This window comes from Ammodytes marinus (assembly GCF_949987685.1).
Source record: "Ammodytes marinus genome assembly, contig: scaffold_216, whole genome shotgun sequence".
Classification (NCBI taxonomy): Eukaryota; Metazoa; Chordata; class Actinopteri; order Uranoscopiformes; family Ammodytidae; genus Ammodytes; species Ammodytes marinus.
Window position 1 is genome coordinate 25,001 of NW_027648607.1, and position 17,500 is coordinate 42,500.

General features: G+C 41.7%; 1 protein-coding gene across 1 annotated transcript in view; it reads right to left on the bottom strand.

Annotated features, from left to right (window-relative positions):
- The window catches only part of xpo7 (exportin 7), a gene marked incomplete at both ends in the record, with an annotated part of 39,686 nt that extends 23,595 nt beyond the window's left edge, over positions 1-16,091 (bottom strand). The window contains 9 exons of the mRNA XM_080054148.1: positions 1,172-1,291; positions 1,715-1,788; positions 2,982-3,147; positions 4,771-4,875; positions 5,607-5,672; positions 6,573-6,739; positions 7,759-7,852; positions 8,525-8,671; positions 16,059-16,091. Coding sequence (XP_079910274.1) covers positions 1,172-1,291; positions 1,715-1,788; positions 2,982-3,147; positions 4,771-4,875; positions 5,607-5,672; positions 6,573-6,739; positions 7,759-7,852; positions 8,525-8,671; positions 16,059-16,091 — 972 coding nt within the window. The remainder of the gene's footprint in view (positions 1-1,171; positions 1,292-1,714; positions 1,789-2,981; positions 3,148-4,770; positions 4,876-5,606; positions 5,673-6,572; positions 6,740-7,758; positions 7,853-8,524; positions 8,672-16,058) is intronic.
- Positions 16,092-17,500: the final 1,409 nt, after the last annotated feature.

Sequence of the window (17,500 nt, forward strand, 5' to 3'; positions counted from 1 at the left end):
AGCAGTTAAAGACCTACTTCACCGGTGGGAATATGAAGGTGTATTGAATTCTGAGATCCCATGTAGTATAAATGTGCAAAAAAAATTAAAATCGGTTCATCCTAGCCTGAGAAAAGGCAGAAAGAGTGTTTTTTTAACCCTATATTTCTCTTTCTCGTGACATCACAGTAATATTTACAAAGTACGTTTTTTTTTAACCCTATATTTCTCTTTCTGTGATGTCACGAGAAAGAGAAATATAGGGTTAAAAAAAACACTCTTTCTGCCTTTTCTCAGGCTAGGATGAACCGATTTTAATTTTTTTTGCACATTTATACTACATAGGATCTCAGAATTCAAAACACCTTCATATTCAAACCGGTGAAGTAGGCCTTTAATGTTTAAAAAAAAAAATTCTAGATATTATATTGACTGCTATATCTGGAAAATCGTAATTTGATGACAACAAATTCTAAATGTATTGTTGTTTAAATTATTTTTTGCAAATACCAAACCGAATGAATAAATAGTAAAATATTCAAATTACTCAGGCAGGCAAAACACAAACAGAAACAGAAACAGTGTGTGTTTGAGTGAGTGAGTGAGTGAGTGAGTGTCTGAGTGAGTGTGTGTGTGTGTGTTTGAGTGAGTGAGTGAGTGAGTGAGTGAGTGAGTGAGTGAGTGAGTGAGTGAGTGAGTGAGTGAGTGAGTGAGTGAGTGAGTGAGTGAGTGAGTGAGTGAGTGAGTGTGTGTGTGAGTGTGTTTGAGTGAGTGAGTGTCTGAGTGAGTGAATGAATGAGTGTCTGAGTGTGTGTGTGTGTGTGTGTGTGAGAGTGAGTGAGTGAGTGAGTGAGTGAGTGTGTGTTTGAGTGAGTGAGTGAGTGAGTGAGTGAGTGAGTGAGTGAGTGAGTGACTGTGTGTGTGTGTGTGAGTGAGTGAGTGAGTGAGTGAGTGAGTGAGTGAGTGAGTGAGTGAGTGAGTGAGTGAGTGAGTGAGTGAGTGTGTGTGTGTGTGTGAGTGAGTGAGTGAGTGAGTGAGTGTGTGTGTGAGTGAGTGAGTGAGTGAGTGAGTGAGTGAGTGAGTGAGTGAGTGAGTGAGTGAGTGAGTGAGTGAGTGAGTGAGTGAGTGAGTGAGTGAGTGAGTGAGAGAGTGAGTGAGTGAGTGAGTGAGTAAGTGTGTGTGTATATCATACCTGTGGGTTTGCTAGTATCCTTTTCACTCCGTCGACCAAATGTGAAAGAAACTTTGCTCGCTCTGCGTTGTTGAAGAGAGATCTCCGGACAGAGGCGATCTGGACTAGACATGACAACACCTACACACACACGTAGTGACACACAAAGATGGACAGACAGACAGAGAGAGAGAGACACACACAAAGACAGACACAGAGAGAGAGAGAGAGAGAGAGAGAGAGAGACACACACACACACACGTACAGAGAGAGACAGACAGACAGAGAGACACACACAGAGACAGACAGACAGACAGAGAGGGAGAAAGAGACAGAAACACACACAGACAGAGAGAGAGAGAGACACACACGCACACACAGAGACACACACGCACACGCAGTCAGAGGGACGCGTGCGCAAACACATGTACCGAGAGAGACACACACACACGGAGGGACAGACAGACAGACAGACAGACACACACACACACACAAGAATTAGTCTCAAACAGGAGTGCTATAGATGGATGTATTATCTAAACACTAAGCACGTTTGTAACTCACCAGCGGGGAGAGGGATGGAGGGATGGAATGATATAAGTTGAAAAAGAGCTGCAGCGTAGAGGAATCAAGGAACGCTGGAAGAACAATACAAAATAAAAGTTTTGTTTAGAACAAGATTAACAGACAGGGATAGAGATGTTTACACTTTAAAGGTGCAGTCAGTGATTCTGGAGAACGCTTGTTGTCTAAATCACTTTTTGGTCAAAATCAGTGAATATCTCCTCATGATCCACTACCTGTCTGTACTTTACATGCCAGTTTACAGAGCCTAGGCTGTGTATTAACACTGTATTTTTTTCAGTGCACACACAGTACAGACAGGTAGTGGATCATGAGGAGATATTCACTGATTTTGACTAAAAGTGATTTTGACAACAAGCGTTCTCCAGAATCACTGACTGCACCTTTAAGTTTCGTTCTGTGCTATTGTAGAAACATGGCACCCACACACACACACACAGAGAGACACACAAACACAGAGAGAGAGAGAGACACACATACACTCCCCCCTTCCACCCACCCCCCCCCCCCTCCCCCCACACACACACACCTGATCTCCAGGAGGTGGGGATCTGGACAGTGCAGACAGACAGACAGACAGACAGACAGTACAGACAGACAGACAGACACACACAGAGAGAGAGAGAGAGACACACACACACACACACAGAGAGAGAGAGACAGACACAGACAGACAGACAGACAGACAGACAGACAGACAGACAGACAGACAGACAGACCTGATCTCCAGGAGGTGGGGATCTGGACAGTACAGACAGACAGACAGACAGACAGACAGACAGACAGACAGACAGACCTGATCTCCAGGAGGTGGGGATCTGGACAGTACAGACAGACAGACAGACAGACAGACAGACAGACAGACAGACAGACAGACAGACAGACAGACAGACAGACAGACAGACAGACAGACAGACAGACACACACAGACAGACAGACAGAGAGACAGACAGACAGACAGACAGACCTGATCTCCAGGAGGTGGGGATCTGGACAGTACAGACAGACAGACAGACAGACAGACAGACAGACAGACAGACAGACAGACAGACAGACAGACAGACAGACCTGATCTCCAGGAGGTGGGGATCTGGACAGTACAGACAGACAGACAGACAGACAGACAGACAGACAGACAGACAGACAGACAGACAGACAGACAGACCTGATCTCCAGGAGGTGGGGATCTGGACAGTACAGACAGACAGACAGACAGACAGACAGACAGACAGACAGACAGACAGACCTGATCTCCAGGAGGTGGGGATCTGGACAGTGCACAGGTCGTCTGATGATTCGTCGGTGGAGGTGCCGATGAAGTCGTAGTTCAGACAGTTGTAGCTCAGCTTGAGCAGCTGCATCAGCAGACCGTGTTGGGACTCATCGTTCAGATTCAAGTTCTTACCCGACGCCTAGGGAGGGGTGGAGAGGGGGAGGGGGGGGGGGGAAGGAGGGAGGGAAGGAGGGAGGGGAGGGGAGGGAGAGAGAGAGGGAGGGAGAGAGAGGGAGGGAGGTAGAGAGAGAGAGAGAGGGAGGGTGTGAGAGAGGGAAGGAGAGAGAGAGGGGGGGAGGGAGGGAGAGAATTATGTGTGTGTGTGTGTGGGGGGCAGGGGTGTGAGAGAGGGTGTGTGGGTGTGTGGGTGAGTGAGAGAGGGAAAGAGAGAGAATTAAGAGTGTGTGTGTGTGTTAGAGAGAGAGAGAGAGAGAGATAGAGAGAGCGACAGACAGGGAGAATTATGTGTGTGTGGGGGGGGGGGGTGAGTGAGTGAGTGAGACAGAGGGAGAGAGAGGAAGAGAGGGAGGGAGGGAGAGAGAGAGAGGGAGAGAGGGCGGGAGAGAGAGAGAGGGGGGGAGAAAGAGAGGAAGGGAGAGGGAGAGAGAGGGAGGGAGGGAGAGAGAGAGAGGGAGAGGGGGGAGAGGGAGAGGGAGGGGGAGAGGGAGAGAGAATTATGTGTGTGTGTTAGAGAGAGAGAGAGAGAGAGAGAGAGAGAGAGAGAGAGAGAGAATACATTATGTGTGGGTGTGTGTAGGGGTGGGGGTTTTGGGGTGTGTGTGTGTGTGAGTGAGAGACAGAGAGAGAGAGGGAGAGATAGAGAGAGCGACATACAGGTAGAATTTTGTGTGTGTGTGGGGGGGGTGGGGGTATGGGTGTGTGAGTGAGTGAGTGAGTGAGACAGAGAGAGAGGGAGGGAGGGAGGGAGAGAGGGAGGGAGAGGGAGAGAGGGAGAGGGAGGGAGGGAGAGAGGGAGGGAGGGAGAGATGGAGGGAGAGGGAGAGAGAGAGAGAGAGGGAGAGAGAGAGAGAGAGGGAGGGAGAGAGAGAGAGAGGGAAATATAAGTAATTATGCTTGGGGGTGAGTGTGTTTGTGTGTGTGTGAGAGAGAGACACACACACAAACACAAAAAATTCTAAGTTTTACAAAAATGTCTAAGACAGAGCCAGAAGAAAGAAGTGTGTCTCTGTGCGTGTGTCCGTGTGTGTGTGTGTGTGTGTGTGTGTCCGTGTATCTGTGTGTGTCCGTGTGTCTCTGTGTGTGTGTGTGTCCGTGTATCTGTGTGTGTGTGTGTGTCCGTGTGTGTGTCTGTGTGTGTCTGCTCTGTCTGTGTGTGTCTCTGTGTGCTTGTGTGTGCTGTCCGTGTGTGTGTCTCTGTGCGCGTGCATGTGTGTGTGTCTGTGTGGTGTGTGTCTCTGTGTGTGTGTGTGTGTCTGTGTATCTGTGTGTGTCCGTGTGTCTCTGTGTGTGTGTCCGTGTATCTGTGTATGTGTGTGTCCGTGTATCTGTGTGTGTGTGTGTCTGCTCTGTCTGTGTGTGTCTCTGTGTGTGTGTGTGTGTGTGCTGTCCGTGTGTGCGTCTGCTGTCCATGTGTGTGTGTGTGCGAGTGAGTAAGTGTGTGTCTGTGTCTCTCTGTGTGTGTGAGAGTGAGTAAGTGTGTGTCTGTGTCTCTGTGTGTGTGCTGTCTGTGTGTCTCTGTGTGTGTGTGTGCTGTCCGTGTGTGTGTCTGTGTGTGTGTGTGTGTGTGTGTGTGTGTACCAACCTGTTTGAGCAGGTTACAGGACAGAGTGAAGATGTCAAACAGAGATGAGTCTCTGAACGAAGAGGCGATCTTCCTGTGTTTGGTCAGAGGGTGAGTGGTGTCCGCCTGGGGAAATAAAAATAAAAACAACGGTAAATATATTATTTTTTCAACCCACTCTACACTATCAATAAAGCATAAAAATGCCAAAAATATCTTAAAATAAAATAAAAAAATTTAAAATAAATGAATTCATCACGTAAAAAACAATCATTTCATAGTCCCTCCATCTAGAAAAGACCAATACAGCCCTGGAAAAAATGAAGAGACCAGTCTGGATTTTTCTTCAATCTTCATCTCCACATTACTTAATGGGAAATGCTCTTTATTGACAATATTTTTTATTGTGAATTTGGTAGAAATGTTGTCAGTAGTTAATATTATTATTTTTATTTAATTTTATTTAATTTATTATTTATACAGGTAAATCCCATTGAGACCGGAGACTCTTTTACAAGGGGAGACCTGTTTTCCTTTCCCACGTTACCATTCACACACACATTCATACACCGATAGCAGCAGGCTAACTATCGACATTCACACGAGGCAAGGTGGGTGAAGGACACAACAACCATGACACAGGTGGCAGGGCGGGGATCGAACCGCCAACCCTTTGATCATCAGCCGACCCGCTCTACCAACTGAGCCACAGTCGCCCCAAAATGATATAAAACCAAAATGTTCATTCTACTCAAACATATGCCTCTAAAGAGTAAAACGAGAGACACTGAACATTTGGAGTGGTCTCTGTATTTCTTCCGCAGCTGTATATAAAAATAACATTTAATAAAACGTACCTGATTGATTTCGTTGGTCAGCTGTGACAGGATGGTGACTCCTATTATGCAGTGCTCTACGCTGTCCTGTAACGCACGCACGCACGCACGCACGCACGCACACACACACACACACACACACACACACACACACACACACACACACACACACACACACACACACACACACACACACACACACACACACACACACACACACACACACACACACACACACACACACACACACACACACACACACACACACACACACACACACACACACACACACACACACACACACACACACAAAAAGCACGTTTTGTATAATGAAGTGCAATTTTCAACATGAAAAAATCGGATTCTCGACTATCTATGAATGCCCCTCGACAACTCTTGGTGTCAGTAAGAATGAATAAAAATTCGAGCAAAAAACTAGCCCATAAATGTCATGGTATGAAAAATAAATACAGACACACACACACGCAGAGAGAGAGAGAGACACACACGCAGAGAGAGAGACACACACACACACACACGCGCAGAGAGAGAGAGACACACACACACACACGCAGAGAGAGAGACACACACACACACACGCAGAGAGAAAGAGAGAGACACACACACACACACACACACACACAGGTAGAGAGAAAGACACACACACACACACACACGCAGAGAGAGAGACACACACACACGCAGAGAAAGAGACACACACACGCAGAGAGAGAGAGAGACACACACACGCGCAGAGAGAGAGAGACACACACACACACGCAGAGAGAGAGAGACACACACACACACACACACGCAGAGAGAGAGAGACACACACACACACATAGAGAAAGAGAGAGAGAGAGACACACACGCAGAGAGAGACACACACACGTACCCCCTCCCCCCCACCCACACAGGTAGATTCACCCACACACACACACACACACACACACAGACAGACAGACAGAGACAGACAGAGACACGTACCTGTAGAAAGCGTGTGACGTCTGCGATGACGTTTCTGAAGACGTAGTCGTCCTTCTGGCAGTCGAACCAGCCGAGCTTAGTGATGCGTGCGTACAGCTGGATCAGAGCCTGGGTCACAAAGGCTGCTAGCTTAGGCCGCGTCGCTAGGTAGTTTAGCACATAGTTCCCTGGGCACAAAACAACAGGAGAAATGGTTAAATCCAGTTTTGTTTTTTGTTTTTTTAAGATATTTTTTTTGGTATTTTTATGCTTTATTGATAGTGTAGAGACAGAGTTGAAATGGGGCAGAGAGGGGAGTGACATGCAGAGAACGACCGCGGGCTGGAATCAAACCCGGGTCTGCTGCTGGCCGAGGCCCATGGGGGAGGAGGGGGGGGACGCCCTACCAACTGGGCGAAGGGCACCCCCGTTAAATCCAGTGTTGATATTTGTTTACACACCTGTTTACGAAGCCTAGACCGTGTGTATTAACTCTTTTCTGTAACTGTTCATTCCTCCCTGTGTGTTGTGTTATTGTGTGTGTGTGTGTATAAATGTGTACATAACTTATTGAAAATGCTCTTAATGACAAAAAAATGTATTGTGAATTTGGTAGAAATGTTGTCAGTAGTTTATAGTATAAAACCAAAATGTTCATTCTACTCAAACATATGCCTGTAAATAGTAAAACGAGAGACACTGAACATTTGGAGTGAGCTCTTAATTTCTTCCAGAGCTGGATATGTAAGGGAGAATTGATAGGAATGAATCAAGGCGTATTGATTTGAAAATGTTGGATCTACTGCCCCAGTTTAGTTTCTGTTCTAGCTTTGTTTTGTTTCTTGTGTACTTATAGCTTATGTTCTTAATCATTTTGTCTTAGTTATTTATTTCACTTTTTTTTCTGTATTCCTTGTCTGTTTATGTGAGGGAGGGGGAGGGGGACGGGGAGGGGAGAGGAGAGAGGGAGGGGAGAGGAGGGAGGGGAGAGGGGGGAGGGAGAGGGGGGAAGGGAGGGGGGAGGTGGAAGGAGAGGGAGGAGGGGGGAGGGGAGAGAGGGAGGGAGAGGGGGGAGGAGGAAGGGGGGAGGCGGGAGTGTTGTTTATGTATTGTATGTGTTTACTTATTCTGTTTTTTTTTGTCCATATGTAAAAAATTATAAAACAACTAAAATAAAAGTTTCAAAAAAAATGTTGGATCTACTCACGTATGTCTATGCGCTGTTCGAGCGGTAGAGGGTTGCTGGTCCTAGACACCAGTTTAGACAAACAGGTCGCCGCTAGCAACTGGGAATATGAAGACTGAGACAAGACGGAGGGGGAAACAGTGTGTTAAGTTTAGTTTACTGCAAAGAAATCCATATTTATTTTTTATTTTTATACAGGTAAATCCAATTGAGACTCTTTTTCAAGGGAGACCTGTTCCCATTCCCACGTTACCATTCACACACACATTCATACACCAATAGCACACGAGGCAAGGTGGGTGAAGTGTCTTGCCCAAGGACACAACAACCATGACACAAGTGGCAGGGCGGGGATCGAACCGCCAACCCTTTGATCATCGGCCGACCCGCTCTACCAACTGAGACACAGTCGCCCTTATAACTAGTTTTATTTTCTTAATGACAGGAAAGCAGAAGGAAAAGAGGCAATTGGCGTTAGTTGCATTAAAAGATGTACCGGTAGTCAGTGATTCTGGAGAACGCTTGTTGTCAAAATCAGTGAATTAATACACAGCCTAGGCTCTGTAAACAAAGGGCCCACCGTAGCTATAGTATCATGCCCGTTTACAGAGCCTAGGCTGTGTATTAACACTGGATTTTGACAGGTAGCAGTTCATGATGTATACTTCTCTATTGTAGAAAATGTAACCTCATGTGTATGTATTTTCCCATCTTAACACAGTGAACCCCACTGCCACTCACACAGCAACACACACACACACACACACACACACCCTTATAAACTTACACTGCCTCTCTCCAGCAGTAGCTGACACTTGCTGAGGCAGTCAGGACTGTTGGTGAATTCCACGAGAGCTTTTTCTGCCTGAAGTCTCACGTCCGAGTCTGTGGTTTCATAGAGTTGCTTACACAGGATCTCCAGCTGGGCCAGGCCCTGAAGACACACACGCACAATATATTAGTGACATTATATACACACACACACAGGCCCTGAGACACACACACATTATTGGGCTCACACACACACACACACACAGGCCCTAAGAGACACACACACATTATTGGGCTCACACACACACACACACAGGCCCTGAGAGACACACACAGACTTATCAGTAACACACACATTATTAGGCTCACACACACACACTCTGACACACACACACACAGACACACACACACACACTCTCTCTCATACACAGACACACACACATTATTACGCTCACACACACTTTCTCTGAGACACACACACACATACAATATATTGGTGACATTATACACACACACACAGGCCCTAAAGAGACACACACAGACACAGGGGCTATTAGGCTCACACACACACACACAGGCCCTAAGAGACACACACAGACTTATCAGTAACACACACATTATTAGGCTCATACACACACACACTCTGACACACACATATGATACTCACACACACAATATATTGGTGACATTATACACACACACACAGGCCCTAAAGAGACACACAGGGGCTTATCAGTAACACACACATTATTATGCTCACACACACACACACTGACACACACACACACACACACACAGACAGAGACAGACAGACACACTGCGACTCACACAAACACACGTAAAAAAATCATGTTTCATACAAGTTTACTAACCCGAAGTCGCACAACTTTTTTTTTTTTTTTTACAATATATTAGTGACATAAGACACACACAGAGATACAGGGGCTTATCAGTAACACACACATTATTAGGCTCACACACACATTATTATGCTCACACACACACACTCTGACACACACATATGATACTCACACACACAATATATTGGTGACATTATACACACACACACACACACACACACACACACACAGGCCCTGAAGACACACAGAGACACAGGGGCTTATCAGTAACACACACATTATTAGGCTCTCACACACACACACTCTGACTCACTCTCACTCACACCCCTATATCTACGACTCACACACACGTTTACTAACCCAAAGTATCACAACTTTTTTTTAACAATATATTAGTGACATAAGACACACACACACACACACACACACACACACACACACACACACACACAGATACAAGGGCTTATCAGTTACACACACATTATTAGGTGTCTCATACACAGACACACACACATTATTACGCTCACACACACTCTCTCATACACGCACACACACACACACATGATACTCACACACACAATATATTAGTGATATTATATACACACACACACACAGATACAAGGGCTTATCAGTTACACACACATTATTATGCTCACACACACACACACTCTCTGACTCACACACACACACACACACACACACACTCTCTGAGACAAACACACACGCACACACAAACACTATACAATATATTAGTCACATTATATACACACACACACACAGATACAAGGGCTACTACAATTCGAGACATTCGCACATGGTGTTCCATATATATGGATATATTATCAACATTATTTACACACACATAGGAAGATATGAGGCTTATCAGTTCCACACACACACACACACACACACACACACACACACACACACACACACACACACACACACACACACACACACACACACACACACACACACACACACACACACACACACACACACACACACACACACACACACACACACACACACACACACACACACACACACACACTAGAACAATCGCACATCATGTTCCATGGCGATAACAGTTCGTTAACCCACAGTGTGAATGTCATTCAGTAAACTTGAGGACAGTTGGCCCAGGCGCCAATCAACTGAACAATAACAACAGCTATTATGATCATCAATGCACCAATTAATCGCTAAAAAGCTATTTTTTTTGGGCATTTTTCTGCTTTATTGATCGTGTAGAGACAGAGTTGAAATGGGGCAGAGAGGGGAGTGACATGCAGAGAACGACCGCGGGCTGGAATCGAACCCGGGTCCGCTGCTGGCCGAGGCCCATGGGGGGGGGGGACGCCCTACCAACTGAGCTAAGGGGGGGGGGACGCCCTACCAACGGAGCTAAGGGCGCCCCCTTTAAAAAGCTATTTCTGATGGTTATAAAAGAAAATAATAATTGATTTACTTCGATAGATAAGAGTATATTAAAATAAATTGAACCATATTTTGTTTTTTGTGAAAAACAAAGTGACATATACTCAGATAATTGTTTAGGATATTTAAAAAATATAAACTGAATGGGGGCGCCCTTAGCTCAGTTGGTAAGGCGCCCCCCCCCCCATGGGCCTCAGCCAGCAGCGGACCCGGGTTCGATTCCAGCCCGCGGTCGTTCTCTGCATGTCACTCCCCTCTCTGCCCCATTTCAACTCTGTCTCTACACTATCAATAAAGCATAAAAATGCCAAAAAATATCTTAAAAAAAATGATATATATATATAAACTGAAAAAGCAACTCGCAAATTAAACCAATAATGAAAATAATTTCAGCTCTAATTTGCAGTAAATTCACCCGAGTGTTTACTTAATATAAACTTAAAGACCTACTTCACCGGTGGGAATATGAAGGTGTATTGAATTCTGAGATCCTATGTAGTATAAATGTGCAAACTTTTTAGAAATTGGTTCATCCTAGCCTGAGAAAAGGCAGAAAGAGTGTTTTTTTTAACCCTATACTTCTCTTTCTCGTGACATCACAGAAAGAGAAATATAGGGTTAAAAAAAAACTTACTTTGTAAATATTACTGTGATGTCACAGTAAAAGACATCACAGTAATATTTACAAAGTACGTTTTTTTTTGAAGTAGGCCGGTGAAGTAGGCCTTTAAGATATAAAGCATTTTCCCTGGAAGTATATAAGCACATTTTGGTTAGATTATGAGCGGTCTCCTCCCGTAAACCGAAAATTAATGATATCAAAAGTTTTCACGTGGCCGGGAGGGAAAGTGCTGAGTCATGCACAGTCATGGTGAGATGCTAGCTCATGATACAAGTCTAAATAGTTCAAAATACTGAGGCCTCGGCGGATAAATTAGGAGATTATTGTGTGTGTGTGTGTGTGTGTGTGTGTGAGTGAGTGTACGTCGACTCGAGTGTGTGTTTGAGTGAGAGTGAGTGAGTATGTGTGTGTACGATGTGTGAGTGAGTGAGTGAGTGAGTGAGTGAGTGAGTGTGTGTGTATAGGAGTGAATGAGTGAGTGTATGTGTGTATAAGAGTGTGTGTGTGTGTGTGAGAGAGAGAATTATCAGTGCTTAGAATGTGTGTACTAGCAGCAGTTACAAACATTACATCATGTCTGTTTATGAAATCAGATAAGAATTTAGCACCAAACACTGTCTTGCACACGATCAGTGAAACTACAAGAATTGAGTCTATAATTTATTCATGAAGATTGCATCAGTTATATACACACACAGGCTGAGAGCGGTTACATCACCGTTTAAAAAAAGATGCCCGTTTACATGTCCACAATAATCTGATAACTGGGCATAATCAGGTAATGGTAATAGTTTTTGATGCTATTTTACATGCTTGTTTATTTTCAAGTTTTCTTATAAACTCTATCTGCAAAATTCACAGACATTGGAATACATCTTTATTTTTACTACACTACATACTAAAGTACAGAAGAGTTTTAGTCTTTTTACTACACTACATACTAAAGTACAGAAGAGTTTTAGTCTTTTTACTACACTACATACTAAAGTACAGAAGAGTTTCAGTCTTTTTACTACACTACATACTAAAGTACAGAAGAGTTTTAGTCTTTTTACTCCACTACATACTAAAGTACAGAAGAGTTTTAGTCTTTTTCCTATACTACATACTAAAGTACAGAAGAGTTTTAGTCTTTTTACTACACTACATACTAAAGTACAGAAGAGTTTTAGTCTTTTTACTACACTACATACTAAAGTACAGAAGAGTTTTAGTCTTTTTACTACACTACATACTAAAGTACAGAAGAGTTTTAGTCTTTTTACTACACTACATACTAAAGTACAGAAGAGTTTTAGTCTTTTTACTACACTACATACTAAAGTACAGAAGAGTTTTAGGGCCACAGACAGGAGAGAAAAAAATAAGATGAGGAAGATTTATTTTTTTCATTATGTTGAGAAACGTCAAGAATAAAGACAAATACTCCTAAAATCCTATTGGAGTTAGTGGGGCATTTATGTATTTTCAATATACTACAATTGACGTGCAGGTATTGGGACATCCTAAATCTTTTTCTGGCATACTAAATAGTATGGAAGTATGGGAATTGGAACGCAGGGATGGATTAAGCCTAGTCCTGGACTGAATGGAATTTTTAATGCAGATTCTCCATTGAAAGTACAATTTAGTCCAGAACAAGCGTTAATCCATGTCTGTGGAACATGCTCTATATGTGTCTAAGAATGCTTAATGTTAATACACAGCCTAGGCTCTGTAAACTCAAACTGGTATGTAAACAAAAGGGGCTCAACGTAGCTAGCAACATGCCCGTTTACAGAGCCTAGGCTGTGTATTAACATTGGATTTTTTTTTCAGCACACACACACACACACACACACACACACACACACACACACACACACACACACACACACACACACCACACACACACACACACACACACACACACACACACACACACAGGTAGTGGATCATGAGGAGATATTCACTGATTTTGACAAAAAGTGAATTTGACAACAAGCGTTCGCCAGAATCACTGACTACACCTTTAAAGTCACAGTATGGATGGTTGCTATAGGCTATTTATTCTACAATCTACACAGGTGTATTTATATGTTAAGGTGCAGAATAAATATATGTATACATATCTGAGGAGTCTTTCTGTATATTGTCTGATAACAACAATACAAAGCATGGCAGTAGTGATGCTAGCACTAGCTTTTCATACAGACTAGATTGTAAGCTACCTTATCAATTTTCAAAATGATATAATAACATTTAGAGATATTCTTGACTATGTGGGACTCAAAATATAAGATAGGAATAAATTATGATGCTTAATTTCAAGCCTGGATGTTGAAAAATGGCAAAAGGTGTTAGCGATAACTGGTTTGAAGTAAAGCTATGCAGGTGGTCTCTCTCGCTCACCAATTTAATAAAAGACAGACATCAAGCTATTGCTAAACATAAACAGCGCGGCTTAGTTACGCACATAAACAACCCATTTAATAGACATTTAAGCCTTTAATTATAAGTATTATTGAATAGAAATGAAAGCGGACACGAAGCCGGTCACTTATAGTCAAACAGTTAATATCTTGTTTTCAAACCGTTGCTCGCGCGGGAGATGTCTAGGGCTGATGATGCTAACGTTAGCTTAGCGAGTGCTTTAGCCTCGCTTACATTACCATAACAAAACAACAACTGTTTATTTTAACACATGGCCATGAAACAGTGAAATAAAAGGTTAAAATTCGACGAGATTGACGTTAGAAATGTCAATATTGTGGCTCAAACTGGAGCGAAATTGACAGATAAGCAGTTGTACGCGTTAGCCTGACAGCTAGCAAACGGCAGGCTAAAGCACCGTGTTTTTATTGTTTACGTCGCTGAAATGACCCGAAAAACAGCGCTGTTAGGGCGGACATAAAGTGGTACATACATCGGGGGATGTGTGTGGTGTAATACATATGTATTCACGGGGTTTGTTTTGTTTATTAGCCAGAATTCGTCCTAAGAGCTAACCATGGCGCTAACGAGCAGCTAACTGCACTGACAGCAAGGCCACAAGCGCTGAAGTTAGTTTACGATTCGGCAGTTAGAGCGAAAAATTACCTCCATCGTTTTTTCAAGCACTTGTTAATTTTAAATTTGTCCATTTCTCTTCCATAACATGTCTTCTTTCATACTAGTATAAATCAAAAGGTCCAACATGTACATTCAGGTGTTTATTTGACTAAACCTTGTCTGTTTGCGTCTGTATATTTCTCCTATACAACCATCTTTAACGGACATTATCTCAAAAAATGTTTTTTTCTCCAATACTCTGAACCAAGAATCGCAACTTCTAAATCACTTACATCAACTAAACTTTCCATAATCATTCTTACCACTATTCTGAAGGTTAGGTTGTTCATTTGTTGTTAACTGTCTGATTCATGATACATTTTCATGCATTTTCTTAGCCCTATACATACATTTTTTGGGGGAAAATGTACACAGAACTAGTCAAATATTGCCAAATTCTCACATTTATTTAAACATTTCTAGAAGATATTATAAATACAAAAATAATATTGTTTTAATGATAATATCTATAAGTTTAAAATGTTACCCTATTCACCTGCAGTGACTCGTCTTCAAATGATATGGCCTTCCATGCCTCTACAATTTGTTCAATTTGCGTGTGCTGAAATAAATAAATAATGCATTGTTTAGTTTAATATAATAAAATAAAATAAATAAATAAATAATGCATTGTTTAGTTTAATAATAATAATAATAATAATAATAATAATAATAATAATAATAATAATAATATCAAGCATAAATGAAAATAAAATAAAATAAAAATACTAAATTCTGCATACATTTTCATTTGATAACTCATTGGCAAATTGTACAATTTTGAGATGATGACACTTTGGAGTATTGTCACAATATTTCATAAACACACACACACACACACACACACACACACACACACACACACACACACACACACACACACACACACACACACACACACACACACACACACACACACACAAATATATAATAAGTTAAACATGTTACCCTATACACATGCAATGTCTCGTCTTAACCGCATATGTAATTATGTACATGATGTTATTGTTTTATTTCGGCTTTACGCTTCATCTAAGCACACTGTTTGTTTTTATTTTTTTTTAGCCTACTCCTGCACTGTAGTCTATTCGTTTGTTATCTTCGCCTCATTTTGAAATTCTGTATTTATTTGATCCTAAGAAAAGGCAATAACAATATTTTAGAAGACATTTGTAAAGAAATGCAACACTTTAAAGCCTTATTGTAAGCATATATGAAATTAAATGTTTTTTTTTAATGCTTTTAGACCCAAAATGTAACCCTATTTGCATGCAGTGTCTCGTTTGTAAGTTACATTCCCCTTTACTACCGAATCGAGGCTGACTTCGGCATATACACCAGGCCCACACGACAACACAAGCGACCGCGTCCTTTCTTTAGCACATTGCCCCAAACCGAGCCACCTCCAGCCCGGTTCTCAGGGGTACTTGCACCGACTACTCTACCCAGGAATAAGCACTCGAAATCGGCTACACAAATCGTTCTATCACCGCTGGAGAAACTGTCGGTAAGAAAAACATGAAAACAGCTCTGCTCACCTGCACATGATCCGCCATTTTTCTCCATTTCATGCACCGCTCTCACACTCCCCCGCTTATGGGTAACGGCAGACAGAACAGCGCCCCCAGTGGTCAAATATTGTTACTGCAACAACCCCTATTCATTTTAGGTGTAGACAAAATGTTCAGTTTTAAAAATTATAACAAATGAAAATAATACTATTAACAAAACTAAATAATTATATAAATTATTTTCATAATTCTAAAATATGAATAAAATAAATTATACCACTGCTTTTATGAATAAAAAATAATACTCTGTAAAAAGTAATAATTATTAACAGTAGAGTATTAATATAAAAATAAAATAAACATATTAGATTCCACTAAACAAGAGATGTGTCCTGTGTATTTCTACAAATCGTAAGCATAGACGTAATGTGGATTTTCTTTTAAACATGATTCATTGTTATCAAGAATTGTACTTTTCTGCATATTTTATCATACCAATCTCTCTTTAGTAGGCTACAGTAGTTTGTGTGTGTGTGTGTGTGTGTGTGTGTGCGTGTGTGTGTGTGCGTGTGTGTGTGTGTGTGTGTGTGTGTGTGTGTGTGACAATACAATATTAAACCATTCGTGGAGGATTTTCAAAAACTACTAAACTACATTATTACACCCTGAACTACATGTACATTCATCGACAACATTGCAAGTGATATCTCGAGTATAAATAAACGTTAAATAAAATAAATAAATAAATAAATAAATAAATAAATAAATAAATAAATAAATAAATAAAATAAAATAAAATAAAATAAAATAAAATAAAATAAAATAAAATAAAATAAAATAAAAGTATAATACTAAAATGTAAGGTATATTCCAAAATAAAAAAATAGCATATATACAAAAAAATTAATTAAATAAAACTATGATATTTTGCTCTGAATTTCCATGTTGTAATAAACTATCGTGAATGTTTTTATTCATTGAACATTCCACTGATTTCATGATGTCATTTTTCTTCCCGCCACCAGGAGGCGATACGTCATTTTCCCGCCAGCAGCAGCAGTGGCGTGTTTTGTTCACAGTGGATTTTTTTTTTGTTCTGTGTTTTGTTGTTTGCGGAAGTGGGTGAAAAAGTGAAAGTTCCCCCATTCAAATGTAAGACATATTAAAATGATTATAACCTCACGAGCACACTGCAGGAGCTCTCGTGTGTGTGTGTGTGTGTGTGTGTATGTGTGTTTGCGTGTGTGTGTGTGTGTGTGTGTGTGTGTGTGTGTGATAGCTGAAACGTTATGAATAATTAAACGTTGATGTAATGATGTAATAAGCGAGAGGTGTTCACGGACATCTGGAGAAAATCGGTGAGTCTTGGTGCGTTCAAGTGTTCCTCGGAAAAAATACTGTCAATGGGAAAAAACCAACGTTATTGTTATGACCTATGACACAATTCATTTTTTTAAAGTTAAAGGTGC